At 37.9% G+C, this 12,699-nt stretch overlaps 1 protein-coding gene across 1 annotated transcript in view; it reads right to left on the reverse strand.

Annotated features, from left to right (window-relative positions):
- Positions 1 to 9,021, reverse strand: part of LOC107286248 (protein unc-80 homolog) — a gene marked incomplete at its 3' end in the record, with an annotated part of 101,153 nt that extends 92,132 nt beyond the window's left edge. The window contains 2 exon segments of the mRNA XM_029283891.1: positions 6,152 to 6,200; positions 8,930 to 9,021. Of these exon segments, the coding sequence (XP_029139724.1) occupies positions 6,152 to 6,200; positions 8,930 to 9,021 (141 nt within the window).
- Positions 9,022 to 12,699: the final 3,678 nt, after the last annotated feature.

The raw sequence follows: 12,699 nt of genomic DNA on the forward strand, positions 1-12,699 counted from the left end.
TTTTTTTTTTTTTTTAGAAAAAAAGCACTGTCCAAACCTTCCTACATTGTCACAAAGATATCTACTTTTATCCTCCTGATCAACTGAGTTACTCTTATTTCACTCATCTCCAAGTTGATAGATAGTTTAAAAGTGTTAACTGAAATATGAAGTTGCAGGGGAATCATGTTACTCTATGAAGGCAAAAAAATCAGTAGGAGTTTGGCAGCATTTGATAATTTTTCAGAAACAGCTACTTACTTAAAAATGATGGATGAGGAATCTGTTAAAATAGCCTCCAGTCAAGTAAACTGGAGCAGTTATGAGTAGTCCTATAGTAGAATAGGATTGAATATGAACCAGCAAAATGATATAGATGCAAAAAAAAATGTTTTTAAAAAAATATAATTTCCAGCTCATAGGAAGCAATAGTTCCACTTGATCCTCCAACATCAAGAATTGTATTCAATTCTGGGCATCATATTTTATAAAGGATTCAAAGAAACTGGATCAAGTTCACAAAAATACAACTAATATGATCTGGGAACTAGAACTAAGTCCTACAAACAATGATGGAATGGGTAGGTATGTTTTCTCTGAGAAAGGACTACTGAAGTATTTAGCTTTGAGAAAACAACAATAACAACATGGGGAGGGGGTATTGATAGCATTCTTCAAATACCAGAAAAGTTATCATCCATAAAAAAATCAAACTCTGTTCTATCTTATCCAGTATGAAGAATAAATATATGTAGAAAGAGATTTAAATTACAGGATGGCAAATTCTGACTGAATGATGGGGTAAAATCCTGTTTAATTTAACAGCAGAACCATTTACTCAGAAAATAGTGGGCTCCCCTTGACTAAATGTGTTCCCAATTAGTGCATGTTGGATTCAGTGCAGGGATAACAAAATAAAAGAGTTGGTAGGGACCTTGAGGTCTTCTAGTCCAATCCCCTGCTCAAGCAGGTGACTCTATACCATTCCAGACAAATGGTTGTCCAGTGTTTTTTTAAAAATCTCCAGAGATGGAGCACCCACTTCTGAAGGCAAGCCATAGAAGTGATGACTGCTTCACTAGTAGAAGGACTATCTACTGCAAGAGAATACCTTTTTATCTACTTGTTAGCATTGAGCAGAAACAGATGTTTTAGTAATATAGGAACTGCAAGCCATCAATCTTCTACTGTATGTTTTTTCCAGAAAAATCTCTTAGGAATGGTTTGGGCATTAAATATATCACGTTAGATCTGTATTCCCTTCTTCAGAAAATAATGACAGAAAAACAACTGACCATTTAGCTAACTGCTATTTTTTTGAGACAAAGGCAAGCCCTTTTCATATTTTTATAAAGTTCCCTCCACAATCCTTTATCTAAAGCTTCAATTAATCATTTTCTGATCTGAGGGCTGCAGCCCGGATCACACAGCCCTTGGTCTACTGCCACTGTCCTTGCAACTGGCAGTTCTGAACAGTATCCTGTCTTGCTGGGGAAATGCGGTTGACCTTTAAATAATGCAAGTATAGTGAGAAATATGAGAAATAGAAAAGGGATATTCTAAAAATAGTGCACCATCACATACTGTACTTCAGTGGCTTTAGCTCGGCAACTCATAAAAATACACAGGATATACTCATTTTTTTAAAAACTGATGTAATCCTCATTGGTTATGGTTATTTCTCCCTGGCCTTGGAAAAATTACAAGAACAACAGTCCTGGAAAACAGGGCAGATCATCTTAACCTACCCTGAAGGGGCTTAATATTGATACGATGGTCATGTCCATGACAAAGCAGCACCTTTCTCTCTGCAGGTGCAGCAGAAGTTGAGAACAGGAGATAGGCCCAAACCATGAGAAGACAAAATAGGAGAAAGCTATAACAATAAGAAAAAGGATACGAATATGGAAAAAATGACTCCTATAATATTCTGCATTTCTTGAAAACTTGCAGTATTCATCAATCTCTAAATTTTTATTCTGCCTTTTTCTCTAGACCAGCAGCCATCTTGGTTGTGGATCATAACTTATTTTCCTGAGTAACTAGCTGGTAATCTTTTAGTAATGGGTTGACCTCATCAGAAAAGGCAGATTTTGGGTAAATTTAAAAATTATTTTCAGGAATTTGAGGACTTAAATGCCACCACCATCCCCATTGCTCAACATCATGCAACCAAAATGCACAATGACCACATTTCATCACCCAAAAACCCATCATGGACATTGCTTCCCCTTGTGCAGCACCCGTCCACACACACACCTGACATTTTATAAAGCTGTTATTCTATGTGTTCTTGATTTTCTGTTTGGTTGTCTAGGATTGTTTTGAGGTGGGTTGTCTTCGGTTCTTTTTATTGCTTCTTCTTATATATCCAGAATATTCAAGTTAAGATAGGTTACAAACATTGCAAATAAATAAATAATAAATAAATCTCTGTGGACTCCCTGGGATATAAATTTTAGCAAGGAACATATTCAAAGCCTTTAACACTGGTGTGATGTTTTTTGAGGGGGAAGTATCTAATTGTCTATATTCTAGCATTGGGCAAATGTTCTGTAGATAATCGCAGAGATCACCTTGGGAAGGAAGGAGGTGGTTAGCCAAACATGGCTTAAGGCTGAGAAAACGTGAGAATATTAGCAAGAAAAATAATTTGGTTCTGTCTTAACTCTAGTATAAGAGGAAGGAAAGGGAACACACAATCAGTTTTTTTCAAGATTTTGTTATTATAGCCTTTACCAATAAAGGACAATTCTAGTATTTCATATGGAGTCTATTTCCTGACTTGGGCTACCTCAGAGGGATGACAATTTGAAAATAACTAGAAAGTCATGTTTTATATCTCATCCAATCATAGCATGTCTCTGCTATTCATTAAATTTAATCCCCCCTTTTTTTTCTCCAAAAGAGCATGCTGGTTTAAGAATCATCTTATTTGAATCAATTAACTTTATTTTTCAGGATACACAGCCTTGTTAAATATCTGTTCAGAAGCAGGTCTGATCAGATACTTCAGACCATTCAGTCTTCACAACTAGGAATTAAATACCAATTTTCTCTGCCTTCTATCTTCACATTTCTATAATTGCAGAGGACTTTCATTGAATTCTTGTTGAGGTTTCCTCTAGTGAGATCTTTGCTTAAAGCCTTGTGGACACTGGCTTGCTAGAATTTGAACAGATGTGGAAACTCAGAGCTTTTTGCTCAGAGATTTTTCTTTTTAATTGGCAGGTTTGCTCTATCCTCCTTCCCTTAGTCCCCAGCCCTCATCCTCTTGTCAATTGGCCAGCCATTGCCTTCACATGACTTTTTTCAGTTAGTACCCAAAACTGTCTCCCATTTCACTGGGATAAAGACACCCAAGAATCTATAGTGGATGGCAGATGTTTCTGGTTCCATATTTGGAAATAGAAATGAAATAAGTTATATCCAGTAACTGGAGTGTGAGTTCATGTCCAAAGGAATTAAATCCTTCAAATTACTCCTAGACCTTTTGTTCTTGGCTAAATTATATTAGATGAATCCTGGGGGAAAAAAACCTTGATTCTAAATATGGCAATAGCCAAAAGCTAAATAAACTTGGGGAAATTGTGTTACTGGACTGTTCAAAGAACAATAATATAAGAGACCAGCAAAATCTTAAGAGGAAGATGTTTATATGATTTTTTGCTTTAAAAAAAAATCAGCAAAAATCCAATAACTGGTATATGGATTTTGCCTGACTTTTCTTACAATTTACATGTTATTCTGAAATTTGCAAATTATTCACAATATATCAATACCTCAAATATTTATTTTTTTCCTACTCTCTTATATATTTAAACACTTTCTACAACTTTTACCAGTGTATATAATACAATAGTTTTGAGAAATTAGAAAATGAGAGAATATGAGGAGCAAAATAATGAATCTATTTATCCTCTTAGAGGTTATCAATTAAATGAAAATAATCAAATGAATGTTTGAAAGAGATGGATCATATCCTTAAAGGAAGCATTTATATATAAGCCAGTTAATACAAGATATTAAATTGGTTTCAAGAATGAGTGCATTCAAGACAAGATTTCATTGTACAACTCACACTAAACAATAAACTGCTTATAAAAATATGAAGAATACAACAAATTTCTTCTCCATTAGATAGGTGTACAAGAAGAAGGGGCAGGACACAGAAAGATGCAGAAGGAAATACTGGAAAATATATAAAGCTCTGGATTTAATAATAAAGTATTATTAATAAATTAATAAATTATTATTATTATTGTTGTTGTTGTAAATTATATAAGAGATTATGACCGAAGCATATACAATACTGAAGAGCATCTCTCCCTTAGCTATTCTAATTATCAAGGATAATTAAGACCAATTTATTTATTTATTTATTTATTAATTTAATTTATATCCCGCCCTTCTCCTTGCGGACTCAGGGCGGCTAACAACCAGATAAAACACTAATCCCAAAAAACTACAGTTAAAAACATAAGTAAAAACAAATATTGGTAATTTGGTCAAGTTAATTTAAAAATTGCTTTAAAACCCCCATTAAAATTTTCCCCTAGGCCAGTCCTGCAAGTTGGAATAACCATGTCTTAAGGGCGCGGCGGAAGGAAGGGAGATCAGGGATCACCCTGATCTCTGGGGGTAGCTCATTCCAATTGTATTTAGAATGAGTAGTTTCATGTTAGTTTTGGCCTGAAGACGTGAGGAAAGATAAACATGATATTCAAAGATAATAAGGTCATTGAGAAAAAAAATCTTAAAGATTTTATCTTTTGTCTTATTAATCTTGCAATTAAACAAATTGTTACTTCTTCAATGAGCAAATTTCTTTGAGTTTTCCTCTTAATAAAAATAATCATTTAATATCAAAGCAAGAGATGGGAAGTCTTGTTTAACCAAGTTATTCAGTATTATTGCATAATACCTTATAAACTATTCATTTCTGTTTGTATCAGCCTAGATTTTGTTATGTTGTTTTGTTTATGTTATTAGTGATCTTGGCACACAGCTGGAGAAGTCCCTGCACCTTTCTTGGTAAGGTTTTTTCAGAAGTGGTGGTTTGCCCTTGTCTCCTTCCCAGGGCTGAGAGGAAGTGCCCAACCCAAGGTCACCCAGCTGGCTTTTGTAGTTAAGGCAGAACTAGAACTAGAACTCCTGGTCTCCTGGTTTCTACCCTAACCTCTACACAAAACTGGCTGCCTCAAAAAGATATTTAGACAGAACATAGGGAAGTCCTGCCCCTTTCATGGAACTTGTTGGATCATAAGCAGATACAATCCACTCTATAGCTCAAATTAAGCAAAATGCATTTTAGTACTATTTAAAAGTTAGAGCCACCAACTATTGTGCTATTTCAGTCCTACTGAATCCTGTTCAACTCTATTTCCAATCTTGTAAAATCTTAAACATAATCTTGTCTTGCTGGAGTATATGTAGTTCATTATCTATTATTTTCAATCCTTTGTAAAAGAAAGTTAACTCTTGGTAAAATATTCCTTGTGATAGCAGCAATAAGAAAGACAATATTTCTGAAATATTATTTTTCTCAATATATTTCATTGCCAATGATTCTATTGTTAGTAAAAATAATGAAGGAGATGGGACAACTTTAATTTGTTCCCTTTGGCATGGTACATTGTTCCAATAAAAATCCTATTTTTATTTTATTTAATAAAAATATTTTATTAATAGCTTAGCATTTTTCCTTTTAAAAATGCTTTGTAGCTATTTAAAAAGTAAGAGCCACAACTCATCTTTTTCAAAACTTCAAACATAAAAGACTTTTCTAGATTGTCAAAACCTTTTTCTGTCTCAAAAACGATCCTAGCCACTGTTTGATTGGTTAGATTTGTCTTATCAATAACATTCGATATATATCTAATGTTGTCTCTAATATATTTCTTTGGGACAAATCCAGTCTGATCAGGTTTGTTATATATGTATTCTTCCTGCAAGTATCGTTGTGAAAATCTTAAAATTTACATTTAGTAAAAAGTACACAATTCAAAGGGGAAAATGTGGATCCAGCCTTGCCTCAATCAAATATTTAACTATTGATAGTGAAACGAGTAGTATGTTTGACCTATTGAGTTGAACATAGCTTCCTGAGTTTCATGTTACAAGCAAGCAATTCATGCACATCAGTAAATCAAGAACATCAAAAATCACGTACCACACAAGAAGCTTCATACTGCTTTCCCAGTTTGGGTCTCAAAAATGCACTGAAAAAAGACATAGATGTTGTTAACATATGATTCTAAGTATAGTATACAATTAAATATTTTGATTTATTGGCACAGTTATTTAGTTTATATACTGTAAGTGTATGAGTGTGTTTAAATCGATAGATGTCAGATAGTGTCATTTCAAAATAGCAATAGCAATAGCATATACCACCCCATCGTGCTTTTTACAGCACTCTCTTGGTGGTTTACAGAGTCAGCATATTGCCCCCAACAATCTGGGTCTTCACTGAATGGAAGGCTGTCAACCCTGAGCCCATCAGGATCAAACTCCAGGCTGTGGGCAGAGTTAGCCAGCATTCCTGCATTCGAATCTCTGCGCCACCAGGGCTCTTGAAATGCTATAAAGTTAGCAAGTATCTTTATGTGGCTGCTATGGAGAACATTTTCCAAGGTACAATTCTTATAACAAGCAAATGTACATCATAAGTACAGAACCTGATATGTGACCTCCAGCATCCATTTTGAATAAAGTTTAGGATCTCAGAGAGGAAAAGTTAGATGCTAAAGGATGGCTTAAATATAGCAGAGGATTGAGAAAGGCATCATTTTACCATTTAAAAATCCTCAGCCAAAATAAAGTCATTTTTTCTATAGAAGAATTGAATAGTGCAAAATGTTTATACCTATTTAGGCCCATGAACCCCTTCCTCCAAAGGCTAAATATTTATGATATAATCAGTCCAAATTATAATGGCATTATTAGTTGTATCCCCTGTGCCTTTGAAAATGAAAGGCATTTTTTTCTTTCTTGCTTACCACAAGGAAGTTGCACACCCTTGCCCTATGCCATTCCCTGTACGTGATATATATCCTGATAGATATGGGGTGGGATTGAAGCTAAATAAAAACAAAAAAAGTCCTACTCAGTAAGAGGTACTAATTGAGTCCTTGGGTTCTCCAGGTTCCATATGAGCAGGAATTAGTAGCGTTAATAGATCTGCAACAAGTGATATCATTGAACAGTAGCGTCCCAGATTTTCTGGCCTGTAGACACACTGGAGATTTTGAACATGTGTTTTGCATGCTCAAGTAAGCTGGTTACCATACGATGGTGCTTGCCCACTCCCAAAATGGTTGTCATGACAAATGTGGCCCGTCACAAAATTGTCAAGGCAAATTGGTAAGGTTGTTCATTGTCAGGACCCCAAGATCCTCAGCACCAGCTCTGAGCTTGCCTTTTTTTAATTTGTCTATTTTGTTTTTTCTGCAGTCACTTAATTTTTTTAATAATTAGGACAGGGGCTGCAAAAGTCCCCAAAAATGCCAACAGCGTGAAGTGAATAATCATTCAGCTGTCTAAAATGTCTATCGTATGCCTTAAAAAGAAAGAATGGCCCGAATTGAGCTAATTTGTGTAATACTTACTTTCATCAAATAAGAAATAATCCAATACCCCACCAACATTGGAAAATGATGATGAGCATCTGAATCAAGTCTGATGCAAGGAGGGGAATGATAAAGCTAGATGGTACCAAAAGTATGGTCCTTGTCCACCCTCCAATAACACAATGCCAACGTGTCCCCATCCCTACTAATCATGAAACAAAGAAATGTTCAGTTCACAGGCCACAGTCTGAGAAGGTATAGCCTGTAATTATTGAAGAGGTGAGTCATGAGATCCTTAATTCAACCTTATTATCTTCTATGATAATAACTAATCTTATGTTACTAAAGTAATTTTCAGCAAGAATGAGCTGAGTATTCTGTTGTGCAATATAAAGTGCTTGTTATACAGTGACTTTTATTCCCAGAAATCCTTTAAACTGTACATACATAATCATTATCATAAACATTAGATGAATAGCTAAATCTTTTATTGCACTGTATTTATGTCAGTTGAAAGACACTAGGAAATCACATCTCTAAGAAATGTAGAATAACCTGTTGTGATCCATTCTTGCCATTGTTAATGTTTTATTATTGGTAAATATAGTTTTTAATAGTTGGGGGCAAGTTTCCATAGGATGTTAATGTTCATTTTTAACTGGAAAGAAGGCATGTTTATAGATAGACAATGCATATATACAGGCAATGTTAAAACTAATACAAAAAGTTAATTTATTATTTTGCTGAACCATTTTAGCAATTATTACTTTATGGCTTTTCTCAACCCTCGTGAAGATGGGAAACTGAATCTGCAATTCCAAGCACACCCAATTGGGGAGTAAGAGGGGAAGAGGGAGGTTATTCATGGGACTTGAGATGATTTTCCAGAGGTCAGGTACAGTTTGCTCGACTGTATCTTCTTGTGCAATGCTGGCAATTGACTCCAGTTGCAAAATGGATTTTCTGACGTTTTCTGATAGCACAACATCCCCTGACACCTGCTGCAACCCTGACTTATTAGAGGTCACTGAGGAAGTGGTTTCATGGCATGCGGGGCTGGCACATGGCCAGCAGAGACATCAGGCTGCAGGCTGAGGGAATGGAAAGAACATAGATGTATCTTAACTGAGCCCCCAAATAGAGACCACCAGGAGAGGGCAGCAAAGAGTCCGAGGTTTCCGTATCTCTGCTGCTATCTAATACTGTCCCCCTAAAGCAGAGCGGACTATTTAAAGAAAAAGGTAGCTTCTCATAGCCCTGACTTCGGTCCCTTGGAATCGAGAACCTACAGCCGAGCGAAAAGCACGCAATTCTTACTTGAACCCCGGCCCTTGAATCCCAGCGAGGTTTAGCCGGCAGCGCCCCCTATTCTCCCTTACCTGGTTTGCCTCCACAGGAAGGTCTGGATAGGCAGCGGAACCCCTCGGCCGCTCTCCTGGTCCTGGCCTTCTGAGCTTTTCCTCTTCACCATGGTGCCAGTTCCTGTGCCGCAACAGCTCTTAGCCCATGTCTCTGGTCCGCCGCAGCAGTCCTCTCTGCCTCCGGCTCCGCTGGTGCAAAATGGCTGCAAAAACAGCGGCCGCAGCCAAGCGGGGAGAGATCAGCGCAGCTTGCGGGGAGGAGGAGGAGGCGGCGGCGGCAGCGGCAGCCAAGGACGAGAGGATAGTCGCCCCCCGCCCCGCATGACTCCCTTCCTTCAGAACCTCCTTCTGTGGACAGCAACCAGCGCGAAGGGACCTGCGCGTGATGTGTCAAGGGGACACCAATGCGGGGGGGGGGGGGGGGCGGGAGGGAGGCGACGATGGGGAGGAGTGGCGCCACCCACGGATAGCAAACTCCCCGATCTGAAGTGGAAAGTTTGGGGAGCAGCTAGGGCTTGTCGAATTTCCAGCTCTCTCCTTCACAGCCATAAACTCTAATTAATTCATTCCCTAGAATGGCCCTTTCAAGGGACTCAGAAACTGAGTTTGTGGTTATGCAGTAATGTTTCGAATCGTGGCTCGAGGGGGGCATACAGGAACTTGCTGATAGAGTCAGATAATCTATTTCTGGAAGGGTAAAAGATGAGAAAAGTAAATGCTGAAAACTCCTCCTTAATCAAAAGTATCTGTTGAAATTGAAGCAAACCAGTATCACAATCACAGGAACAGATCTAGAAAGCATACACAACATTCCTCTTCCGATTTTATTCCCATAGCAACCCTGTGAAGTAGGACAGCTGCTCATTTAGAGAGCTTTCCTGGCCTTATTGATGTCCATCTGAGTATTGTCTGCAGTGACTGGCAGCAGCTCTCCAGGGCTCAGATGAGAAAGGTTTCCTAGTCCCCACCCCCATCCCCTAGATAGGGCAGAGTTTTTCAAACTGTATTCTGTGGAACACCAGATATCCACAGGAAAACTATGGGATTCTATGAGAGACAACCAACCAACAAAAAAGTAAACAAACAAATGTGTTTCACTCAAACAAAATTCAATTTTCTATCATTTGAGTTTTATCTCTTGAGTAAGGGTTTAGAGCAGGCATGTCAAACCTGCAATGTCACATGACATTGCGCGACGTATCGCAACTTTTCCCCCATTGCTGGCAATGGGGTGGGCACAGTTTCAGTATGATGCATCTGGCCCGTGGGCCGGCAGTTTGACATGTCTGGTTTAGAGGTTTTTTTTAAAACAAACAAACAAACAAACAAACAGGTGCCAATAGAAGAGAATATTTGTAGCTCAGGGTTCAACTGTGGGGGTTCTTGGTGCTCTCTGAGCTTTGTTGATTACTTGCAAATATTTCATTACCAAAGTAGGTAACATCATCAGTGCACTGATGATGTTACTTAGTTTGGTAATGAAATGTCTGCACAAGAAGAGCACTAAGCTCAGAGAGCACCAAGGACTCCACAAACAAATAAGTTCTGCAAAACCAGTTTTGCCTGAAAAAGTTCAATAACTCCTGGCCTAAGGTATAGGATCCCAAAATGTGGAATCCAGAAGTACCAGCACAACCAGCAGCACAATCTCTTGGCATCCATCAAATTTCTTCCACAACATAATTTAATATATTATTTTGGAAAAAATGAATTCTTATTATGGTTAGCTGCACAGTCAGCCACATATTTAGACTGCATTTGGCATTTTTATCCACCCAAGTTCTTTCCAAGGACTTGGGATAGGCAGATGCTATTTGATTATATCAAAGGTTAAAGCCGTTCCAAGTAAAGCCACCATTTGCAATTAACTCATGGTGAGTTTGTCAATGCTGATGGTGTTCAAGTGTTGTTCCAGTTGTTTTGGGATTACACCCAAGGTACCTATTACTATTAGGACTACTTTTGTTTGTTTTGCCATAGTCATCCTATTTCTATTTGTAGGTCTTTGTATTTTGTTATCTTCTCCAGTTCTTTCTCTTCTGTTCTGCTGTTTCCAGGCATTGCCATGTCCACTAGCCAGACTTTTTTGTCTTTCTTCATTCTACAATTGTTAAGTCCAGGGTCTTATGTGGCAGGTGCCTATCTGTTTCCATTCTAAATTCCCAGAGCAATTTAGCTTCTTCATTTTTATGGCTTTACTTTATGGTCCCATCAGTCCTTGGTTGCAGGCAAATGATATTTGTTGCAGATCTTCCAATACACCATTGTTGCTATTTTGTCATGCTGTTGCTTGTATTCAGTCTGTGTGATCTTCTTGTAGCAGGACCAGGTGGTCCACTGTTTCTTCAGCTTGTTTGCATAGGTGGCACTTACTGTCTGTTGCTGTCTTCTCAACTCTGGCTTTGTATGCATTTGTTCTTAAGGCTTAGTCTTGTGCAGCCAGAATTAGCTCCTCTGACTCTTTCTTCAAATTTCCTGCTCTTAGTCATTACCAGGTCTTGTTGTTATCTGCTTTCCATGCAATTTTTTTCAATGTACTGGCCATGTACTGCTTTGTCTTCCAGTGCCTCCTTTCTCTTCTTCATTTGATCTTTCTTGCAGGCCAGTTTGGTCTCTCCAGTAGTCAGTATGCCTTCTTGGTGTACTAGCTTCACTGCATCTTCTTCTTTCAGACTGTCTTTCAGATATTCTTCCAAAGCCCTTATTTCTTCTTCAACCATCTGATGTACTTGCAACATCCACACCCATCCATTTTCCTTGGTAGGTAGAGCCTGTCAATGTCACTGCATGGATAAAGGGCATGATTCATTGTCATTGTCTTTATTTTTCTGGTCTTCCTATCCAGGCTTTTAGTTCTACTTGAGTCCAGTCCATGTTCTAGCTGTGTATCTAATGACTGGAATTGCTCAGGTATTAATTGCCTTGATGGTATTTCCTCCACTGAGTTTGGACAGTAAGAGCTTTCATTATTGTGATTTCACTTTTAATCTTCTTCCTGACTTTTGTGTATTTGGTGTTGTCAGCTTGAAGCTAATTTGTTAAGGAGTGGCAGAACTAGGGGTGGGGTTAAAAGAGGATTCAGCCTAGAATCCCTACATAGCCACAAATTAACTTAATAGGGATTCTAGACTGATCCGTCTTTATCTCTGCCTCAGATTCTGCCACCCCTTCTCCTATATTTGTAGTGATCTTCTCCATCAAGATTCTTTATGGTAAGGGTGGTACATTTGTGAATTTTTTCTCTTTTTATATTTGGATAATTACAAGCTGACAGTTACAGATGCAGCCAGGCAGAGGTGTTATAAATGGGAGAGGGGAACTCGTTTAGACCTTCAATTAAATGAAAACAAGAAAGGGACCTGATGCAACTGTTGATACAAAATATAACCTTGGCAAGATTTATGGAAGATCTTTGATGTTCTGGGAATACAGAAAAGGAGCACTTCTCTTGAGATGAACTATCAAGTTTGAGCTTTGTCATCCACAAAAAATTACTATTCAGGCTATGCTGAGAAGTCTCCCTGACCTGCAGATTATGAGAAGAGAGGAAATTACTAGTTTCCCTCTTGAGCACTCTTTGAGCAAATATATTTAACAGGAATTGAATCCTCATGTTGAAGAAATATTCTCCATATGAAAGCCTTGTCTCAACAAAAGTTGAAATTGAGCAAACCAATTCATTATGAGAAAGTGCAAAGACTGCCATGAATATACTAATCTCTCAGCAACTTTAAATTTAGAAGATCTCTTCATATGAACTCTGGAAATGCAGTGAGCAAGGAGACTCA

The sequence above is a fragment of the Protobothrops mucrosquamatus genome, unplaced genomic scaffold (genome assembly GCF_001527695.2).
Source record: "Protobothrops mucrosquamatus isolate PMUCROS unplaced genomic scaffold, P.Mucros_1.0 scaffold263, whole genome shotgun sequence".
In the NCBI taxonomy this organism is placed as follows: domain Eukaryota; kingdom Metazoa; phylum Chordata; class Lepidosauria; order Squamata; family Viperidae; genus Protobothrops; species Protobothrops mucrosquamatus.